General features: G+C 33.3%; 1 protein-coding gene across 1 annotated transcript; it reads left to right on the top strand.

Moving 5' to 3' along the window:
• The first annotated feature begins 1700 nt into the window (after positions 1-1700).
• On the top strand, positions 1701-23525 carry LOC131067034 (ABC transporter B family member 19-like). The gene is made up of 15 exons (XM_058001969.2): positions 1701-1972; positions 5208-5266; positions 8236-8314; positions 11215-11317; positions 11448-11861; positions 12009-12063; positions 12260-12435; positions 12602-12802; positions 12927-13186; positions 13303-13619; positions 13750-13973; positions 15040-15422; positions 15520-15917; positions 21961-22199; positions 22299-23525. Exons 1-15 carry the CDS (start codon positions 1701-1703, stop codon positions 23523-23525), a joined length of 4407 nt encoding a protein of 1468 aa, XP_057857952.2.
• The last annotated feature ends 605 nt before the right edge of the window (positions 23526-24130 follow it).

Genomic DNA, 24130 nt, shown 5'->3' with positions numbered 1-24130 from the left:
TAAGAGAAAAATCAAGGTTTGATTCCCTTCTTTTTGAGTTTTACCATGCACTTTGGCCTTACATATGGGAGGACTTATACAATGTTTATCTTGACGATATTGAAACGAGGTTCTTAAGACCTATTGTAAATCAATGTCTTATTAACTTTATCCCCAAAGGAAAACAAGAAAATACTATGAATGATCAAGATGGTCGATAGCATTTCTTAATACTAGTTATGATATAATAGCTAAAGCCTCAGCCAAAAGAATTAAATCTATCACCCAACAGATTATTAGGTATAAGGAAAATAGTTTCCTTGGAGTTAGATTTATTTTGGACAACCTGGTGCTAGCTTGGGAAACTACTGAGTGGATTCAAAAAATACCTCAAGATGTCTTAATCATCAAAATAAAATTTCATAAAGCCTATGATTCCATAAGATGTCCATTTATATTCTAAATTCTTCAATGGTTGGGATTTGGTCGTAATATTTTTTCCCATGTTCAAATGTTGTTCATGGAAGAAAATTCTAGATTGGTTATTAATGGATCCCCTCTCCCCACAATTCCCCTTGCAAAAGTGAATTCACTTAGACTTTGCTCTTGCTCCTTTCCTTTATATCCTTAATGTTTGTTCCCTCAAATATCTCTTTCAATATGATCAATCAAATATCCTCATTCATGGCATCTCCCTCCCAAAAAATATTACAACCCTTTTTTCCCACTTTGTTGATGATAGTATGTATTATTTACAAAACTTAGCTAAGGCTATAAATAATTTCAAGGGATATCCTTGACTACAATTATACTATTTTAGGTTCTCATCTTTCTTAACACAAAATTAAATTATAGACCACATGTCCAAGCCCTAATCCTCCATGGATTCCAAATAAATGGAAGGAGATCAAATATGGAGACATTACGAGATACCTTGGTGTACCCTTTGGAATTGGGGTTTCCTTGAAAGATATGTGGAGATAGTTCTTAATTAAATTAAAATCCAAACTATTGGCTTGGACAAACTATTATTTATCCACAGTTGGACATATAGAGGTAGCTAATAAAATCACTTTATCAATTCATGTACATATATCTCTTCATGTTGGATACCTTCTAAATCTTGTTATAATGATCTTATCCATCTCATCTATAACTTTATTTGGTCTAAATAAAGAAATAAAAGAGTCACACATGTTACCTCATGAGATTATTGTATCCTTGCAAATAATGGGGTATTTTTGGGTATCATTTCAATTCTTACACACAAGGGGTTTGCCTTTCAGCCAAATGGGCTAGAAGATCCTTGGAAGGGAATGCTACTTGGAATATTCTAATTATATACTAAATTTAAATAGCCATAGCTATAAATTACCAGAGTACAATTCAATGGAATGATAAGATCCTTTTAGCTCCATTTTTTAAACTACATAGTTCAACCCCTTTCAATTATTCTTGGAAGGCTTGGTAGCTAGTTTCACCCAAAAGTAAAGATCATAGTGGATAGGGATCCTGTTAAAACCTCTTTTGAAAAATGGGCTAAACCCGGTCATTTCTCAAAGACACTAGCCAAGGGACCTAATACTACCACCTGGATCTAGAACCTACATGCTAATGCTCACGATTTTGATAGCCATACCAATAATTTGGAAGAGATCTCCCGCAAAGTATTTAATGCTCATTTTGGTCAATTAGCAATAATATTTATTTGGCTAAGTGGCATGTACTTTCACGGCGCTCGCTTCTCCAATTATGAAGCATTGCTAGGCGATCCTACTCACATTAAACCTAGTGCTCAGGTAGTTTGGCCGATAGTAGGCCAAGAAATTTTGAATGGAGATGTGGGTGGAGGTTTTCGAGGAATACAAATAACCTCTGGGTTCTTCCAGATTTGGCGAGCATCTGGAATAATTAGTGAATTGCAACTTTACTACACCGCAATTGGTGCATTGATCTTTATTCGAATACTCGACTGCACCTACCTACGACTCAAGTACAATGAAGGCATTTCTTAAGGGATATCTAGGGTTTACTACCAAGACGATAGAATCCCTTCAAGCCACCGAAACATTTGTATCCCCAGGACCCCTTCCCACCGATTGATTGAAGAGGCGAGGGTTGTAGGGGCTCGACGTCTGAGCCATTCCCACATGGATAGGAGCTCGTACCCTGTGGGGGCCCTTATCCTATCTACTACTCCCTGGCCTCTACTTTTTTGCCTAAATAAACCGAGAGGCGTCTGCATTTGAACCAATTCGAAAGCCCATTTCAGAGTCGATTCTAGGGTCACCACCAGTAGGAGCATATCTAGCATCTGCTTACTCTAGTGCTTACTCCATTGCTTCTCCCACTGTGGCTATTGGATCTCTTTCTCACTCTGGATCAATGGGATAAAATGCGGCTGCTGCTTTAGACACCTTTGCTTTCTTCGCTACTATTGATGCTCGGTTACCTGGAACGGGATCCAGATTTGGTGGAACTTCAACTCAATCCATATAAGGTTCTGGCTCTCAAACTAGTGAGGATGCTTCATTTAAATCAACTGGATAAGTGGGTGTCACCTTTACGTATGGTCTCGACTCAATTGTATGCGGAACCGAGATGGGATATGCCTTTGCAGGATCTAGATCTTAGCAGAGGGGCATGATCAATCTTACAACCATGAGTTAAATTCTACAACTTCTTCAATATGGTGGAATAGACTAACTCAATTGAATAAGTCTCCTTTGGAAAATATTCCTTGAATCAAAGAGAAATGTCTCTTCAAGAAAGGAATTCATGTGTTTAGGGGCCTATGCGACTCCTTAAGCTTCACATGAAAATTGTAGCTGCAACTAAAACATTGCTTTGACTTAAGCTACAAAAATAAGGTACTAGTGATGGAAATTCAAAATTTGGTATTCCCTAATTTCATTCTCCTCATTTCATCTTGTAGTTATTCTCATTTGGATATATAGGGATAACAAGAAAGATATTGGGAGCACTATAATCAAGAAATAAAGCATATAAGTATTTAAGTACTCATCATCAAGCATTTCTAGAGGTCTTCAAGGTTGCATATTCTTCATCTATCTATTATGGAGAAACTCTACATCCTTCCTATGCAAGCATGTGTGTGTTATTAGGGTTTTGTCATGTTCATGACATTTCATACAACATATGGGATTACATTCAATAAGAAAAGCATCATTATCATTCATTACAGATCTGAGGTATACCTTCTCATCATTTTGTTTCAATATTTTCAATATTTCATTGAAGGTTGATTCCAAACTGGGGTTTGACTTAGAAAAACCCCTATTCCCAACCTATTTCTCTCTCCTTCTGTGTGTAGGAAACATGTACAAATCTATACCATTCAAAATCTAGGCATTATTTGTAGAGACAAATCAACTCTCTTTGGCATGCAAGAAAGTAGGAGGACCAAGGCGACCACCACCATGATCTCAACATTTTTGGAGTTTTTCTAGGGATTGGATCTGAATCTACATATACTGCTTAGATCTAGGTGCGTGCAAAAATTTGACGACCACGGCTCACTATTTCCGCATATTTACCCACTTTTTTCAGCACTTAATCTTATTTCAGCATTTCAACTCACAATAGAGGAAATCAAAATTAATTCAATCCATTTAGTATCCAGTCCTTATATGATTTGTGATTGAATCTACTGGATTTCCTTCCTCTTTTGAATGTAATGGGCCTAAGTGAAAATATTTAGTGGTTTCTCCCTTCTATGTTGCAAACCCTAAATCAATTTTCCACATTAAATATAGTATCCTCTTTTCATGATGATATATCTAACTATAAGGTAAAAATATTCACATGCACAACTACAAGACAAAATTCAGAGAACTACAATGTGCTCCAACTTATGTGCTTCTCTTCATGCCTCTTCAACAAGTGACATAAATGCAAAACAAGATGGGTTCTTCTATTGACTTGCATATTTTTTCTTGTTCATTTGGAAGCTCAAGAAGTGCTCTAAGTACACTTTTCAAGATCTTTTATCCTAGTAACTTGTTTTCAACTTTATCCTTCTACTAGAAGTCACTACTCTATATTTTCCACATGGATATTATTTTTGTGGTGGCAATAAAAACAACTATTAAGAAACTATGTCTAGTTTCTGATGTTATATTTAAACATTATCTTTAATATCAACTATTAAGAAATTGTGTTTGGTTTCTACTATTTTATTCTAAAGCTATGTTTAGTAGCAACTGTAGTTGTTTAGGGTTATGTCAATTTATTAATTTCTTGTTGTTGTAACACTGATATTACAATTGTTATGTCGTTGTAGTATTTGTACCTTTGTATATTATTTCTTATAGAAGAATAAAATGTGTGAGGAGTATAGATAGAAAAATAATACTTTTGTAAACAACCAAGAATAAGGCATCTATAATATAAGTGCATTGTGTGCTTTGCCTAAAAAAAAGAGAAAAGAATGAGACATCTATATATATGCAAAATCCAATATATAAAATATGAAAAGTGAGACATTGGAATCAAAACATGACTATTAAAATATCATTTATAATGAAAATATACTTCAAGAAAATATCATCTAAAGATGACTATTATGCATCTTGCAGAGGTACTAATAACTTTTTGAGAAAATAATTCTTAAAGCTGACTAAAAATCAAAATACAACCACCCCGCATAGAGAGGAATCTACTAGTAAAAAAAATAATTAATAATTTTTTATAGTTTAATTTTTTATTTAAAACCATATTAAGAACATAAAGTAATAAATATAATTAGAATATTTTTAATTAATTAAAAATACCTTTAATTTTTATTTTTTAAGTTATTTATACATTTAAAAAAAATTAAGATGACAATATGACAAGGACATGTTCTTTATGATTATTTAAATGTTTGAAAGACATTAATTTTTTTTTAAATATTAAAATAGCAACAATTCATCTATCAAAATGATAGAAGTAACATGGAGATCTAGTTAAAATCGAAAAAGAATGGGTTATGGGCCCTTAGATACATATAAGAGTGAATAAATTGTACCTTGCCTAGATTGGCTGTAGCTATTCTGGCTCTTAAAAAACACTGCTGCACACGATAACATCTATGTTATATTATAGTGGGAGACAATGGTTGTAGTGCTTCTGTTGAGTCCAGCAACTATTCCATATCTATTCTGCAGTTTTTCTGTCTACATAACAGAAAAATTATCGATCTTACAATAATACGATTTTGGAACCAGATTAGATGCTTTGACTGAATTCACTGCCACCAACGAGAGAGCTAGTGCTTTTCTTGCAGGTATAGCAAACTAAAAAACATTTAAAACAATGACATCAGGACGTGAAGGACAGCTGAAGTTAACATTATTAACTCGATGTTGCCTTCCAGTAGATCTGTTTCAGGTCCATCAATCAAATTGCCTTTTAAGATTGGTGTCCTAATAATGATCTCCATTGTTTTGTCATAAGCAGACCCTCCCTTTACTATGAAGGTTAGGCTTGATACCACGTACCCTATCAATCTGAAATTCAACCAAAACATTTACAAACAATTATTGGTATTAAGCTCATTTATTACTTGGCCAAATTAAAAACTCAATGCATGGGAATTTAAGATAATTTTACTCATAGAACAGCAAATCAGAAGAACCCAAAGAAATAAAGAAAAACTGAGGAAGATCAAAATATCACTTATAAGAAGAAGTTGAGAAGATCTTACACTACTCCGGAAAGTATATTGAAAATCAAGGACATGGTATCGCCAATGTTAGAACTGCCTTTCCTGAATAGGATTCCAGCATATTTCCACAATTCAAATTTATCAGATTTGGAACCCATTTCCATTTCTCTAATTCACTTCATTACTATGATATCTATATCATGATTTTTTTTAATTTCCTTTTCATCTCTTTTGGAACTCGCCTTGCTATAAGAATTGGTAGATGAATTGAATTTAGAGCAAGCTTTTCTTCGTTTTTGTCGTCACGTTGTTCTCGTTGGATTTGGAATGTACAACAAATTCATTCGGTGAATCCGAAGCATGCTTCTAATTATACTTCTTTCTTGTGGTTTTCTTGCCTCGAACAAAACGGTTGTATATTCTTTCGCCGAACCTGCTTTAGTTCAGTCCAGTTTTTATTGAAACTTATCGACCCCGTATGTTATAATTTATATTAAATCTTATTTTATCTACAGTGACGGAATATTCTTCTACCGAGCTGTCAAGAAAACGAGAAGTTTAGAAACAAGAATAGAAAAATGTTATAAATTATATTAAACCTTATTTTGTCTAGAGTGATAGAATATTTTTCTACCAAGCTGCTATAGAGCTGTCAAGAAAACCTGACATGTTTACAAACAAGAATAGAAAAGAGAGAAAGAAAGGTTCTTTTATAATACTTTATATTCTTTGTGGGAGGCATCTAATTGTGCTACAAGACGAGGTATACATACCTTACTCCCTATGAAATTTGAGATTGTAACCTCTCTAGATTCTACACCACTAAGCCAATTCAAACTATATTGGCCAACTTATGCTGTATATTTATTTAAACAATGAAGACAATGAAATTTATAAATTTATATGTTAATTATGTGAATAGCTAACTACAATAGAATGCTAATTATGTTGTGTAGAAATTAAAAATATACATCAATTGTTATAATTGATATTAGAGTGAGAAGATCAAAGGAAGTCTTCATGCTAAAGAAGAGTTTGTGAGATTGTGAGTGTGCAGTTTGAAGATAAGTAAAGTTGAAGAATGTAGCATAGTGTGTTAGGCATTGATTATAGAAGGAAAGAAAGGCATGTGAAGCATTGATCCTAGGAAAAGTGTTGAAATTAAAAGGATAAAGAAATTAAAGAGGTTAGCAACTGCAAGGAGAGGCATAGAAATAAGGAAGGAGAGATTGTTGAGTCTGAACATGAAGGGTCGTTGCATGTTAATAGAAACCACTCCAAAGTTAACATTTGAAGGATCATGCAATTGGAGGTGTATAAGAAAGATGAGTTTAATTTATTTGTGTCAATGGGAAAAAATAGTTAAAATTTCAAGAAAGAAAATGCAAGTTTAACCGGCAAAAATGATTTTTTGAAGGATGAATTGGTGAAACTTAAAAGGTCTTATTCATAATTGATAGAAACTTAATGGATTTGAGAAAGGATATCTAAGAAAATTCATGTGAGAATGATACTCTTCAAAAGGAATTGAAGAAAGTTAGAAAGAAAAATAGTTTTCATAAACATGAAATTAAAAAGTTGAAAGAAGAAAATGTGCAATTACAAAATAGTGTTCTCTCAAATGCGTCATGTATACCCCATTGTAAAGAGGATAAAAGAAGAATAAAACTTGTGCACTGGATTTTAGTATAGTGTGAAAATTCTAACATATATCAAATATGATTTATATTAATCCGCCATTCATAATATATATATGTGTGTGTGTGTGTGCGGGTGTGTGTGTGTGTGTGTGTGTGTGTGTGTGTGTGCATAAATATGTGTATATATGTGTGTATATGTATATGTATGTATATATAAGTATATGTACATGTACATGTAAATATACATACATATGTGTGTGTGTGCGCACGCACTACATATATATTATGTGTGTGTGTGCATGCACACACACATATATAGATGTATATACATACATACATATACATATGCATATACATATATAAATATACATATATACATATGCTATACATATACATATACACATATATACATATTTATTCATTTCGTGATATGTTTGAGAAGATTGTTCAAGTCTATAAAGCAACTTCTACAAGTAATACACAACTAAAATGTTGATAGATTGAACTAACTGTAAACGTCGCTCACTATAGAAGACTTTTGCCAAGCATATCCCAGACATGGTAAACATTGTTGGCATATCATGCATGAGCCTCACTGCCATGCATGCACCGACCATGCAGTGTCGTACATGAAACTTATTCTCAATTCTATTTTTGAATAGTCAGTTAAGATTTAGTTGCCATTTATTTATTTTTGGAACTGCCAGGTCATTGAATAGTTTAAATAATGCATGTAGAATGCATGATGATAATCAACTTAAATATAGGAGTGGACTATTTTTTCTAAGAGGTTGCAACCTCTATAAAATACTAGTATATTGTTTTATTAAGCACATGTTCTGAAAGATGTAATCAGTTCTTTAATTTCAATAAAGATTTTATGTTTGTGTGTATGTTCAATCTTTCTCTGTTCTTTAGCAATCTTATTGTATTTGCATGTGCTTGAAGAATCTACAAATGCTATTAGAGCAGCTGAGAGTTCTTGGATGGGGAGCAGATTTGTGAAAAGATTTTTGCAAGGAGAAAGGTTAGTGTGGATCGTAGCATGAGGTAGAAGATAGAGATCGATGAAAAGATTGCCAGAAATTGATTGGAGGAGCTATTAAGAAAAAATTGCAGACTTTGTTGAAAGCCTGAAAGCTACTAAGGTTGCCTTTGAAGAAGAAAAGAAAAGATATCATTGTTGCTGATTTGGGAAAAAACAAAATAAGTTTGAAGCTAGCCCTATAAGGAAATCTTAGATTTTGTTAGCAAACAAATCTACAATTTGAAGAGATCATAGAGTTTTAAAAAGTGGAGATGCTAGTATACAATTAAGGAAAAGCACTACCAAGAAGTTGTTGCTGCCCAAGTTGGAAGAAATCACTTAAGGTAATACAGTTCATGGAGAAGGCGTAGAAGGCAAAGATCGTGGGTTTGGAGTATTGTCTCATAAGACTTTAGTTTGTTTGGAAAGTAGAGCACGGGCTAGAGAAGAATCACCGTAAGAGTACAGAAATTAGTGAATTCGAATGTTGAGGCCCTTGCATGTTAGTACAAGCCATTAAATGTTGTCAATTACAAAGTTACGGCGAAATTATTAATTGCCATTGCCGAAAAAGTAAAAGAAGTGTTCAAAACCCTTGAAGAAGCTGCCAAATAGAAAAGAATTGAAGTTTTTTTTTTTAAGAAGAAGAGAGAACAGTTGGGAAAGTTTTTTGTTTTTTTTGGTTTGTCTTTTATAAATTGAAGAATCCAATAATTTTCAATTTATTTAAATGGGGAAAATAGGAAAAAAAGCTAAGAAAGAAACTGCAAGTTTACTTTGTGAGAAAGATTGTTTGAATGAAGAATTGATGAAAACAAAGAAGTGTAATTCAGATTTGATAGAAACAATAAAACAATTGAGAAAAGATATCTATGATAGTTCTTGTGAAAACAATAATCTTGAAAGGGAATTGGAGAAAATAAAAAAGATGAATGAAGATTTGGAAAATAAGTTAAAATTGTTAGAAAAAAGAAAATGAGATTTTGAAATCAAAACCAATAGTGTGTGATGCTGCATGTGATACAAGTGATTTGTGTCCTTCAATTCATATGGATGATGTAGCTAAAGCTTCTTCAAGTGAAGATTGTGAAGTTGAAAGTAAGGATGTGTTTGCATGCACAGGTGCAAGTTGTGATATTAGAAACAAAGGCCATTTAAAAAATAATATTGGTATGAAGATGATGCAGAAAATGGGCTATAAAGGAAGAGGACTTGGAAAACATGAGAAAGGAATTCAAGAGCCCATTCAGCCAATTATGAGGCCTAAGTATGAAGGCTTAGGATATGTTAAGAAAGAGATATTTGATGTTGCTAGTGTTACAAGACCGTGCAAATCAGCTGAAAGAATTTAGTGCTCGCATTATCATAGAGAAGGACATAAAGTAGAAAATTGTTGGGATCTTTACCCTTGATCAATTTGTGGGTTGAAGAATCATTGTGAAAGGACATGTTGGAATAGAGAAAGAAATGGACAATCTACAAAAGGTTGTATGTAGATTGATTATGGTTGCATCGATGGTTCTTATTGGCAAAAATTAACAAATATGTTTAGAAGGTTGTATAAGCCTAAATGCTTGCATGTAAACCGAAAAAGTGATCGGGAAGAGTTTGGATGTTCGAGTCAAGGAGCAGATGATTGCTTGCTATGATTGGTGTTGCACAGTTAGTTGCAGGGGTTTGGACTTTGCCACATCGAGTTGCAAAGATCCACCTTTCAGAGGTTTGAGATCAGATTGAGAGTCTCAGCATCAAGGGGGAGTGTGTTGGAATATGATGCATGAGCCTCACCGCCATCCACACATTGACCATGCAATGTCGTGCAAGAAACTTATTCTCAATTCTATTTTTGAATAGTCAGTTAAGATTTAGTTGCCATTTATTTATTTTTGGAACTGCAAATAATGCTTGTAGAATGCATGATGATAATCAACCTAAATATAGGAGTGGACTATTTTTTCTAAGAGGCTGCAACCTCTATTAAATACTGCTTTATTGTGCTATTAAGAACATGTTCTGATATATGTAATCAGTTCTTGAATTTCAATAAAGATTTTATGTTTGTGTGTGTGTTCAATCTTTCTTTGTTCTTTAGTAATCTTATTGTATTTGCATGTGTTTGAAGAATCTACAAACATATTATATCCCAAATGAAAGTAACCACACACTAACATCATGTTCCCATGCGGCTGCTTAGCTCTATTTTCTGCTTAAATTTAAGCAGTTAAGTGTTCCCATGCAACTTAAAAATTATCAAAAAAAGGACAATTGAGAATCTTTCCCTATTTTGGTGGAGCAACTATTGTTTAGGAATTAGAAATAAGCTATGGAACAAAAGGGGGGGCTGGAAATAAGTAGTGGCTGCTTATTAACAAAAACGCCACATGGCTCCACAATTTTCTTTCCCTCTTTTTTTTAAGATTTTTTTTCCTTTTTTTTCCCAAATTTTAAGTGCACAAAATAGTATTAATTCTATTAATACAAATTTAAGATGTTTTTCTTAAAAATAAGCAGCAAAGATAAATATTCATGGAGTCAGCTGCTTAACAAATAATCCCTAAAATGGCTGCTAGCCAAAATAAGCTAAGCAGCAGCATGAGAACATGCCCTAAGAGGAGAGCTATAAAAAAAAATTCAATAAGAAGGGAGCTATTTAGCCAAATTATAAACTTCGTGACACTAAATGTATTATAAGCTCTCGGGATTTATGATATATTAAATTAAATTAATATAGTTGAAACTAGAAACTAATTAAGAAAAGTTGATAGGAGTAATTTTCTTGTCCCCCATCGGTTAGTTATATATAGATATATGCTATTGTGAGGTCAAATCTCGCATAGAACAATGTTTCTGGACTGTACTTCAAAAAGAAATTAAGTTTTCTTTTTCCGAGGCTTCAATAGGCAGCCGGCGTCTGCAAACAGACACGGCAGGCAGCCGAGTGTCCAAATTCTCAGCCGGCTCGGCAAAAGAATATACTGGCACTTAGATAATATAAGATTTAACGTAAATTATAACATACGGGCTAGATAAGCTCTAGGAAAAACTGGACTCAAATAAACTACGGTCACCATAAGAATACCCGTTTTCTCCAAGGTAACCAAATCACAAGAAAAAATATTATGATTACAATCAGGCTTCGGATTCCCCGAATCATTTTCTTGCAGATTCAAAATCAAACCAGATCGACAGAAACGAAGAAATGCTTCCTCTTAACTTCAACTCATCTATCAATTCTTCAGCCATAATAAGTTGCTGGAAAACCAGTTTAAAGAAGTCTTCCGAAAGCCTTAGCATGGAAATGGTTTCTGATAGAAAGGATAGTCCTAAAAGAGATGAAAAAGACATTAAAAAAACTATGAAGGGAAATCCAAAAGCTCTCTCTCTTCCACTCTATAGTATTTTCTCCTTTGCAGATGCCCTTGATTGCCTTCTCATACTTGTGGGAACGCTTGGAGCAGTTGGAACGGGTCTTGTCCTTCCCATCTACCTTTTATTATTCATTAGAGTTGTGAACGAAATAGGGCTAAATACAGATAAAGTGCCTCAGGTTTGTTCTTATCTAATTTAAGATTCACAATGGTATGAAACATCACATTAGATTTAATAATATGTATTTGGGTGTCAATGAACTTGTTCCAAACATATTGTAATTAATGCATACAGATAACTGATATGTTGTAATCCATTGTTTCAGTATGCCTTGCATATAGTTTATCTCGCTATAGCAGCATTTGTTGTTGCATGGGCAGGTAAGACATTTCTTTTTGTTGTTTTTGAATTTGATTGTGTATGTCAAATTTTACATTAATGTTTCGAATCAAATTTTAGATCATATTTTATGATCCATCATCAGAATGTTAAAAAAGTTATTATAAATTTGATAATGAAGTGAGTTAAACAAATGGAAATTTGTTCCAAATGTGATAGGTTTTTAAATTGTGGCAGAGATATCGTGTTGGATGTATACTGCAGAGAGACAAACTACAAAGATGAGATATAAATATCTAGAAGCCATATTGAAGCAGGATGTGGCAGTGTTTGATACACAGATAAGGACTGGAGCTATTCTCGACAGCTTTTCTACTGATTTTCTTCTTATCCAGGAGTCTCTTGGTGATAAGGTATTTAAGATTTACCCATGTTTGAAACTGGTCTGCCTTAGAAGAAGACATGAATACATAATGATAGAAAGGCCGTTGAGACTTTCTTGTGTCTGTAACCAATCATCATTGGTAATGTTTGGGCTATGAAATATAGATTGGTTTTCTTTCTCTTATCTAATTACAGATGGCCAGCTTTGTGTCCCACCTAGCAACAGTCCTTGCTGGGTTTTCTTTATCGCTGAGTTATGAATGGAGTGTGGGTCTGGTTGTTCTTGCCATAGTACCACTGGTCGTTGCAATAGGGGCACTATATGCATCTCTTCTTTCCAAATTGACTTATAAAGGTCAAACGGCACTAGGGGTCGCGGCAACCATTGCCGAAGAAGTGAGAATCTAAATCTATATGCTAATTAAAGTTTCTTGTTAAACCTAGATTAGCATATATATATATGTATATATATAAATCTGGTGTGTATGAAAATTCTAAATTTTAAACATTGTTGAACCAGGTGCTTTCACAAATTCGAACCGTTTATTCCTATGTTGGGGAATCCAAAGCCATGGAATCTTATTCAAAAAAGCTAAAAACTACAGTTGGGCTGGGTTACCAAGAGGGACTTGTTAAAGGTGTTGGAGTGGGTATTGTAAAAGCCATAGTTTATGCTTCATGGGGCATGCTTTGCTGGTATGCGGGAAAACTATTGAGGAATGGCATTTCTAACGTTGGCAATACTCTGACCTCGATTTTTAACATGCTTTTGGGAGTAGTGTAAGATCCCTTCTCATCATCTTCTTATGACCCATATTTTGATCTTCCCCAGCTCTTCTTTATTTCTTTGGGTCCCTCTTATTTAATTTTTTATTATGTGTTTGAATGAATTTCAGATCCATAGGGTACGTGGTATCGACCCTAACATTCATAGTAAAGGGAGGGGCTGCATATAACAAAATAATGGAGATCATTAATCAGACACCAATCTTGAAAGACAGTTTGATTGATGGGCTTGAAGCAGATCAACTGGAAGGCATCATCGAATTTAAGAATGTTGGCTTCAGCTATCCCTCACGTCCTGATGCAATTGTTTTACAAAATCTTAATTTGCTGATACCTGCAAGAAAAACAGTAGCTCTCGTTGGTAGCAGTGGCTCCGGAAAGAGCACTATGATTTCTCTTTTGGAAAAGTTTTATGAACCTACTCAAGGTGCATTGTTTTCACGTTTCCTTCACTTCATGCCTTTGTATGTTAGTTCATTTGTTTTCCTCTTTCCAATTTCTAAAATCTCTCTTAACCAGAAATTCTCTTTGTTTGTTTGGTTCAAACGAAAATGTAGGAGAAATAATGGTAGATGGGCTTGACATTAAAGGCCTAAAAACAGTGTGGCTAAGACAACAGATGGGCCTGGTAAGTCAGGAGCCTGTTCTGTTTTCAACTAGTATAAAGGAAAACATATTGTATGGAAAGGAGGATGCGAACAAAGAAGAAGTGATGGCGGCTGCAAAGGCTTCCAATGCCCATGATTTTATTACCAACTTTCCCGAAGGATATGAGACCAAGGTGTGAATATTTGATTTGGTTCTATTTCTCTTTGAACATTTCTTCTATAAGTTTGTTTTTGTAAAGAATTTTTTTACAAATATGACATGTGGATTCCTAAAATACAATGGAATATTGAATGAGTTTATATGATTAAAATATGGTAAGAGTATTTATATAGGATAATTTTGAATTGGTAAATATTGTTTGTATCACGTTTTATTTAACAATTCAGTAAATATTTTGGTGTATTAACATTTTTGAAATGATTTAAATAAATAAATCATAACGTAGTTTGTTTTAGTCATTTTTCTATTAATAATATATTACTAATATTTTATTATGTAAATAAATATGATTTATAAATATAATATAAAATTAAAAAATATGTTTGTAAATATGATATATAAAATTAAATTAAAAAGTAAAATCAAAATAAATATATTTGAAATTATATTGGGTTAGGGATTATGTGGGTGGGGAAGGTTTTTTTTTCAAATTATGCAACAAGTGGCTATAGTTAAATGAACTTTTGGCTTTTCCATGGTTTCTTCCATCATCAAAAAAGTCAACATCTTGTCTGAATTTTTTTTTTTATATTATATGCTCATTATTAAATGTTATGGTATGTTTTTTGTAGGGAGAATAATTAAGTCCATTTAATGTAAGACAAACTTTTGTTATACTATGATTAATAAAATATTGCTCCAATAACTTTATTTATGTTATGAGCCTTCTATTAATAGACTGAATGACTTGAGCTCATCATCGAAGATCAATGGCTAGGGAGCAAATGTCGTAGCTAAAGGTGCAAGAAATTCATTTAGCCTTTTTCCCATTGCCAATAAGAAATGAAAGTCACTTGGAGCTGACAACGTCCATACGAGCCACATAGACTTACCAGATACCAATCATTAGAATACTTGCATAATATAACTAATTTTTCATGCACATACTCACATAGGATTCCACGTACCTAGTTTGACTAATGTGATGTCTCCAAATAGTCCCAAATTCGACATTGTGGGACAATTTAATTTATTTACATTGAATGGGTGATTGATAATTTGTTGTGTGAATAAGGCAGGTTGGAGAAAAAGGAGTACAACTTTCTGGAGGGCAGAAACAAAGAATTGCACTGGCAAGAGCAATTGTGAAGAATCCAAAGATCTTACTGTTGGATGAAGCCACTAGTGCCCTTGATTCTGCTTCTGAGCGTCTCGTCCAGCAAGCACTCGATGAGCTTATGATTGGCAGAACAACAGTGGTGATAGCACACCGCTTATCTACTATTAAGAACGTCGATACCATAGCAGTTATAAAAGATGGGTGTATTGTGGAAATGGGAAGCCATGATCAACTAATGGCCAAAAAAGGTGGAGGCGCATATTTTTCTCTGGTAAACTTGCAGGCAATAGATTACACCAATAATGAGATAGAGCAGACAGTACAGGTGATGCCAAATCCAAGGTATATATAAAAATAGGACAACCCTAATGTTTTTATTTCAGTACTTACTGGGGTTGCTCTTCTAATTCATTTATCATTGGGTCATGTTGAACAACAGTGAGAAACAAGATCCAAGTATAGAAGCACATATATATGAAAGCAATGAGAATGAAACAAAGATAGTTTCAAAGATGGGGTCAGAAGTTATGACATCCAAGGGTTCCACCTGGAGATTGTTAAAAATGAGTGCAGTAGATTGGCCATATGCAATTATGGGCATGATTGGGTCCACAATTTTGGGTTGTCTTATTCCACTACTTGCTCTATTTATGGCTAAATCAATGGCAATTTTCTTCATAAAGAATCATTCTGAAATGGAGCGCAAGATTGTGATAAATACCATGGTGTATTTAGGCATTGCTCTCACTGCATTTTTGGGCAATGCTTTGCAACAGTTTTGCCTTGGGATAATCGGGACAAATTTAAGCAAACAAGTTCGAGAGAAGATGCTTGCAGGTATGGGGGTCAAACTCATACAAGTTTTACTCGTTAGTATTTTTATTTTTGGATGGGACTTGATATAATCCATTTGAGCTTTCTTGCATTTGTTTCATACATTTACACAAGTCTCAATAGGCCTTTAATACAACTGAACTTTAATTACCACTGTAGAGTCTCTATGATGAGGCATCATAATTATTAAAGAACTGTTTTTCTCTTCAATTTTAACTACTGTGGAAAAAGATCTAGAATACAGAAATGAAAGTGTATAAATTTCTTATAGGCAATATTATTTTATTTTTTTTTTCAAAAAAGAGCATAAAAAGTTATTGAACAAGAGAGAACAATATTACATGAAATAACTATCATCTTGAATTCTGGGGGATCCAACTAAAATCGAGGACAAAAAAATATTAAAAACCATAACAAGCAACCAAGAACTCAAATGAAAGATTCTCCCAACTATCAACCCTTCAACCATCCATATACTTAGAGGCATGTTTGGCTAGACAATCTGCAACACTGTTTTATTCCCAAGGAATGTAGACAAAGGAAATGAAATCCACAAAGATACTAACCTAAAGAATCTACCTGACCACCGGAGCCAACTACCAGTTCACATCATCAAAGTGTTCCTTATTTAACATGTTGACAAGAATTCGAGAATCAGTCTCACAAATAATCTTATGCCATCCAAACTCAAAACTTATTTCCAGAGTAAGAATAGGTAAAGCTATCATTAGATTATTTGTTTGATGTCCTTTATAAATAGAGAAAAGAAAGAGAACATTCAAATAATTATCTCTCCCAACACCCCCCAAGACTAGCATGTCTAGATTAATTAATCAATTGTTTTGCACCAATCAATTATTAATTTTGTTTTCAAAATAAATTTGATTTTTATAAAGTTGAGACTTATTTTAGAACTTAATATATGGTAGAAACTATTTATCTTTATGATTGGTTTAAAAAGTTTATATATTTAGGAATAAAATATTCTTAATTGTTTTTTTGGATTTCTGAGATTTTTATTTTAAATAGTATTTTTAAGTTTTTTTATTTATAATATTGTGAATAAAGTTATTTTTTGTATAAATATATAATTTTTTTTTTTTTTTTAATTTCTGAAAAATATAGATAATAAAACTAATTAGCTATTTTATAAGGAATTGATTCACTCTATTTAAATTAAATTTTACATTTCAATATTGCATTACAAAACAAATATATCTATTAAAAAAAATCAATTTATTATATGTATTCTTTATAATTATAATTTTGTATAGTATTTTTTAAAGCATTATACTTTTAATATTTTTTGAAAACCGTGATTTTACTTTTAGTCATTTTAATATATACATAATAATTTAATAATTTTTAATAAAAATTTAAATATTTTTTCATTTAATCATGTATATTTTTTTTCTAATATTTATTATGCAAAGGCATTCCCTATATGAAATGAACCACCTACTTTTTGAAATAAATGGTTCAAAATTGAGAAGAAGGATGCAAGACTATATAATTAATCTCAACCTTATGATTAAATTTATAATAATTTTAAAAAAACTATAATAAAAATTTAAAATATATATTTTAATATTATTAATTAGAAAAATAATGTGTGTAAAAACACACTTCTTTCATTTTATATTTCATGAGAATAACTCTTAATATTATTTCTATTTCATGAATATAACTCTTAATATTATTTATTTTATTTGAATACTCTATCTTTTTAAGGTTTTTAATAAGAAAATTTCTTTTGGAAAAGTATTGAAAAAGGAAGAATTAGCTTTATTGTCCTTTTTTATTTTGAGGATTAATTTTTCATTATTAAGTTTAAAGTTTTGATCAAGGGGGAAATAGTTTTTAAGGGGAGTCGAAACCCCCCTACAATAGGTTTGAAGGGACCCAAAACCCTCAAATTTTACAAGGATCCAAAACCCAAAATAGATAGCTACCAAAAGATACATCAAAGATAACCAGCAGCCCAAACTCAGCCTAGCAACAAAGAGATATCAATGAAACCTAGCTAAAAAGGAAGGAAACCAAAGTCTTTCACAAGCACAAGGGTTTTATCTAGGCTCCCTTAACCTTCAATAGATACCAAGGGATTTTCCAGGTACCCATAACCTGAACATTGAGGATGATCAAAGATCTCAAATTAAGAACCACCAGATTCTTGTTGATAAGCATACAAACACAATCTAGGACCAAAGGATTTTGAAAGGCTCATTTCATAGCCTTAGACATAAGAGTGAGCAACACAGGGATCACAAAAGTCTTTAGGAACTCCACCTCTATAGGAGAAGAATGAAGCTCAGTTGACAAACTAATCACATTATCCTTACGATCAAGTCACAACTAACCATTAGTAATCTTACCTACTCCCTCAACCATAAGGGTGGGTTTTACATGGATCCCACAACTTGCAACAATGGGTTTTTGAAAGGATCCCACAACCTTGGTCTTGATAGAGAACATAGAAGAGCACATAATGACCTCCAATATCACCACCTCAATAGGTGAAAAAGGAGAATAACCAAATAAAATAACACCCGTTGTTCCCAAACAGCCCAAGAATAGGGCACCATCAATCTCCCACTAGCACCTCCATGCCTCCATCACAACACCCAACTCCACCTCAATAGGAGCAAGGTTATCTTCAACACCATCCATCTCCACCTCAAAAGGAGATAGGGCCACCTCAATAAGGCAAACCAGAGAAAACTAAGGTTGTAGGGAAATGGTCCTCCAAAAGATAAAACCTGCATAAATACAGTTGGACCAAAGATGGCAACCCCTCATCAAATCTTCAAAATATTTCAAAGGGCACATGAGGCTTCGTCTAAGACCACATATAGACTTCAAAAATAGAGAACCAAACTTACCAACAAAAAATTCTCCATAAGATGGAAGCAACCCCTCTCGACACCTTATGATAATAGCACTAAATCTCAAACCTAGGGGGAGGCAAACAAAAACATGCATTGGTCAAAACAGAGACCACTAGAACAAGTAAGAGGATGAAGGTGAGGGGCATTGGAAGAAACAATTCCACACCCACCATTAGAGCCTTAAGAAAGGCCCCAAGAGAAACTACCAACGTGCCAAAGAAGATCGGATCAGCATCAAACAAAGAGTCACCATCACCAACTTTAGCAAGGTTGGTCTCCTCATCCCCATTCCAAACAACAAAAACCAGAACGACACCCACATAAAAACCTGCACAACCTCTCCCACCAAATGCAAGATCACTAGTAGATAGAGCACACAAGGAGGAGAACCACAACCATGACTTGGAGAGAGGATCTCAAAGGGGACTCACCAAACCTCTAGCAAAGACCCTGTTAGCAAAAGCCCACGTATTGCAACACACACTGGTCCCCCCACGCACAGTAGAAAAAACCACGAACACCTTCCATCTGCTCTACACTTGTACTAGACCACACAGAGGTGGGGTGATCTAGGGAGAAACCATGGTAGTCCACACCAAAGGTCGAGCAACCACTCCATTTTCATTGTCTCCATTTGCATCATCCTCCCCTCCTTCAACCTCCCCTGAAGCCTCTACTCTCACCCTTGCACCCACACTCCTCACTTCAAAATCATGAATGATTACTTACCTTTTATTAAGTTTAAAGTTTATTTTAATTATTTATGTCTTTTTGTGAAATTGTAAATAATAATTAAAAACTATTAATTTAATTCAATTTATAATTATTTGTCTTATGAAGATTTTAATTATTGTAGAATAATTATATTTTAAATTTAAATATTTATTTTATTACTATTGTCTTTTTTATTACATTTTTTTTTATATAATGTATTCCCATTCTTCTATTCCATCTAAATTTAAAGATTAATTTCTATTAAGCTAGGACTTTATTTTAATTATTTATATCTTCTTATGAAATTATCAATAGTAATTAAAAGATATTAAAATTAATTTAATTTATACATTTTATCTTATATTAAAATTTAATTGTTGTAGAATAACTATATTTAAATTTAATTTTGATTCCTATAATAAAATAAATTTAAACTTAAATTTAAATTAAATGTTTAGAGCAAGAGAGCAAGAGAGAATGACTATTTTTTTATTCTTCATTTCATGTCAATAAATTAAGGATAACATGTGTCCTTCAGGAGTTATGTTGAGGGAAACATGTCATTTGATTATTATCTCCATCTATATATCTCTCGGGCCCATCTATATCTTTTTACCTCTCCTTATATCTCTCTCTTCCCCTTCTATCCTTCCCATTCCATCTCTCTCTCTCTCTCTCTCTCTCTCTCTCTCTCTCTCTCTCTCTCTCTCTCTCTCTCTCTCTCTCTCTCTCTCTCTCTCTCTCTCTCTCTCTCTCTCTCTCCCTTCCTTTTTATATCTCTCTACTTCTATATCCTCTCTCCCTCTCTCCCCCTCTCTATCTATATTAAAATATCTTTCTCCCTCTTTATATCTATCTCCATATCTCTTTTGCTCACACACGCATTCCCTATTTCTCCCTCCTTATTTCTATCTCTATATCACTCTCACTCACATAGACACACTCCCTATTTCTCTCTCTCTCTCTCTCTCTCTCTCTCTCTCTCTCTCTCTCTCTCTATATATATATATATATATATATATATATATATATATATATATATATATATATATATATATATATATATATATATATATATATATATATATATATATATGTTACTTCCTATATCTTTATCCTTCTATCTCTCTATATCTCCCTCTCTCATTGTCACCCTCTTTCGATCTCTATTTCTTCATCTTCTCCGTTTTCTTTCCTTCCATCTTTCCCTCTCTCTCACCCTCTTTGTAAAAAACAAGTTATATCTACTCTCTCCTTTCTATCCCTATCTTTATCTATTTCTATCCTTATACATTCGTCTCTCACTTCCTCTTTCTAGATTATCTCTCCCTCTCCCCATCACTCCCTCTTGTTATAGCTCTCCATTTTTTCTCTCTCTAATGTGTATACACGCACTCTTTGTTTCTCCCTACCTATCTCTATCTCTATATCTGTCTCTATCTCCATCTCCCCAAATTCCTCTGCTATCTATCTCTCTTCCTCTCTCTAAAGTCTAAACCTTTCTCTCCGTTATAGTTTGTCTTTTTCAGTTTGCCCCCCCCCCTCTCTCTCTCTCTCTCTCTCTCTCTCTCTCTCTCTCTCTCTCTCTCTCTCTCTCTCTCATATATATATATATATATATATATACATATATATATATATATATATATATACATATATATATATATATATACATATACATATATATATATATATATACATATATATATATATATATACATATATATATATATATATATATATACATATATATATATATATATATATATATATATTCTTCTCTATCTCTTTACCCATCTCTCTCTCACTCTTCCCCCCCCCTCTCTCTCCCTATTACAAACATAACATGAGCTTGTTGGTAATGAAATTTGATTATCTTCTTAATTCAAAGGTTTTGTTTTAGTTATGATTGGATCATTGTAGGTGGATGCATAGTTTATTTTAAGCTATCACCTTTCCATTGAGACCTTTCTTGCATAAACAATATCATGGCCTACTAGATGACCGCAACTACTACACAAATTTATGCAAAAAACCCATATTTTCCCTAATCGACCTTCCACACCTCTTCGGCATACCCATTGTACACCAAAATGCAATTGCTAATATCATACAATTTTAAAATTATTAATAGTTATTTTATTAACGTCAGTTATAATTACTTTTGTATAAATAATTTAAATAATATAATCTCAAACTAATAATAAATAATTAAATTAAATTTTTCTATTCGTACTATTTTATTAAACCATAAATTATAATTAATATTACATAAATATAATTAAAATTATATTAAATTATATTAAATTAAAATAATAATAAATATTTTGTTAATACACTTGTATTTTCCTATACAAAATTTTATATCATTGATGAGTTCTTTTTACTACTCCAAGGACGAGAATAACTTATAGAATGGAATGTTTTTGACGTGTATATTGCAGCCATTTTGCGTAATGAAATAGCTTGGTTTGATAAAGATGAGAACGGTAGCCTTCAAATCTCCTCGCGAATTTCTTCGGATGGGACTCACGTAAAGGCTGTAATTGAAGAATTGTTTGTCATTTCTCAGAACTTGATCAATATGGTTGCTTCCATCATAATATGCTTTACAGCTCAGTGGCAATTCAGCTTAGTCCTCCTCGCCACATACCCCATTCTTGCTGCGGGAAACATTGCTCAGGTCTGTACAGAATTCAATTAATTAATTAAGCCAAACCTTTTTAACTATTTACGGAAAAACCCATAATCTTACAGAGACTTCCATTTCGTTTAAATGCAGAAAATGTCAGCTAACGGATTTGGTGGGGATCAAGCCAAGGCGCACAACGAAGCCACCGTTGTGGCAGGCGAAGCAGTGAGCAATATCAGAACACTAATAGCATTCAACGCAGAGAAGAAAGTTCTGTCTTTATTTCAGAATTTGCTCTCTAATCCTGTGAGACGAAGCTTCAGAAGAGGCCAAATCGCAGGTTTGATATATGGGCTTTCTCAGCTGGGCTTGTATTGCTCATATGCTTTGGCTCTTTGGAATGCCTCAAGACTTGTTCTTAATGGAACGACCACCTTTTCTCAAGTTATTGTGGCATATATGGTACTGAATCTTGCTTCCTATACACTCTCTGATACAATGACTTTAGCTCCAGATGTTGTTAAAAGCACGCAAGCTGTGAAGTCGATCTTCAAAATCCTTGACAGGCAGACACAGATGGAGCCAGAAGATCCACAGGCAATCAATGTCCAACTCTTGAAGGGAGACATAGAGTTCAGGAAAGTAAAATTTTGTTATCCTAATCGACCACAAGTTGTAGTTTTTGAAAACCTAGAGCTGAAATTGGAGGCAGGAAAAAGCTTAGCCCTTGTGGGATCCAGTGGGTGCGGTAAGAGCTCCATCATTGCACTAATCGAGAGATTTTATGACCCAACTGAAGGAACTGTTTCGATTGATGAAATGGACATCAGGAGTTATCATCTACGCTCTCTGAGACTGAAGATTTCACTGGTGCAGCAAGAGTCTGCTCTTTTTGCTACTTCCATCAGAGATAACATTGTGTATGGAAAGGAAAACGCAACAGAAGAAGAGGTGATTAATGCTGCGAGAATCGCAAATGCCCATGAGTTTATCAGCAAATTGCCTGACGGGTATGGGACTTTGGTGGGTGAGAGAGGAGTGGAAATGTCAGGAGGGCAGAAACAGAGATTGGCAATAGCAAGGGCAGTACTGAAGAATCCTGCAATCCTGCTTTTGGATGAGGCTACCAGTGGATTGGATGCAGAGTCAGAGAGGGTTGTGCAGGAGGCCTTGGAGAGGGTGATGGAAGGCAGAACATCCATTGTTGTTGCTCATCGTCTCTCCACTATAAAAAATGTGACCTCCATTGCAGTGGTGAAGGAGGGAAGGATTGCAGAAAGGGGATCTCATGCAGAGCTCATGGCCACACCTCATGGCGAATACAGCAGATTGCTCAATCTTAAGGCTAGCCATCAAGCAGCATCGATTGAGCAATAGTTTATGTCGCTTTGGGTTGTCTAATGAGCATAGTGAAAATGATAATATTAGAATAATTATTAGCTCCTGCCCTAGGAGTATTTATAGCAATGGATTTTATTATGGTTGTGTTAGAAATATTTTATATTTAAAGTTTATTTATTAAAATTTGCAAATATTTTTATTGAATGAATAGATTTTATTGGTGATTAGATTTTTTATTAAAAAAATAATAATTTCTTTAATTCAATATAAATTTAATTTAATTTTGGATTGATAATAAGTTGTTAAAAACATAAACAAAGTATAAAATTTAAGATGATTAATAAAAAATGATTAATCTGAAATTTAATATATGAAGAAGTGAAGTGGAATATAAAGATTAAAACAATAAGATACTATTAAGTGTTAGCTTATCCATTGTATATAATGAAAATGTAAAATAATGTGAATGTATCATAATATTTAGAAGACAATAATAATAAATACATAACTAAATGTACAAAGAAGAATTAAAGATATCATAATAAAAGAAAAAATTTATTTTACATTTTAGTCTTGCAAAGTGGTCTTATGTACAACCTATGCTGGGGGGATACAAGAGAATAGAGTGATTGTTTGTGAGC

Source organism: Cryptomeria japonica, chromosome 8 (genome assembly GCF_030272615.1).
Source record: "Cryptomeria japonica chromosome 8, Sugi_1.0, whole genome shotgun sequence".
Lineage (NCBI taxonomy): Eukaryota > Viridiplantae > Streptophyta > Pinopsida > Cupressales > Cupressaceae > Cryptomeria > Cryptomeria japonica.
The sequence above is the reverse complement of the archived record's forward strand: the minus strand, read 5'-3'. Positions and strand labels throughout refer to the sequence as shown.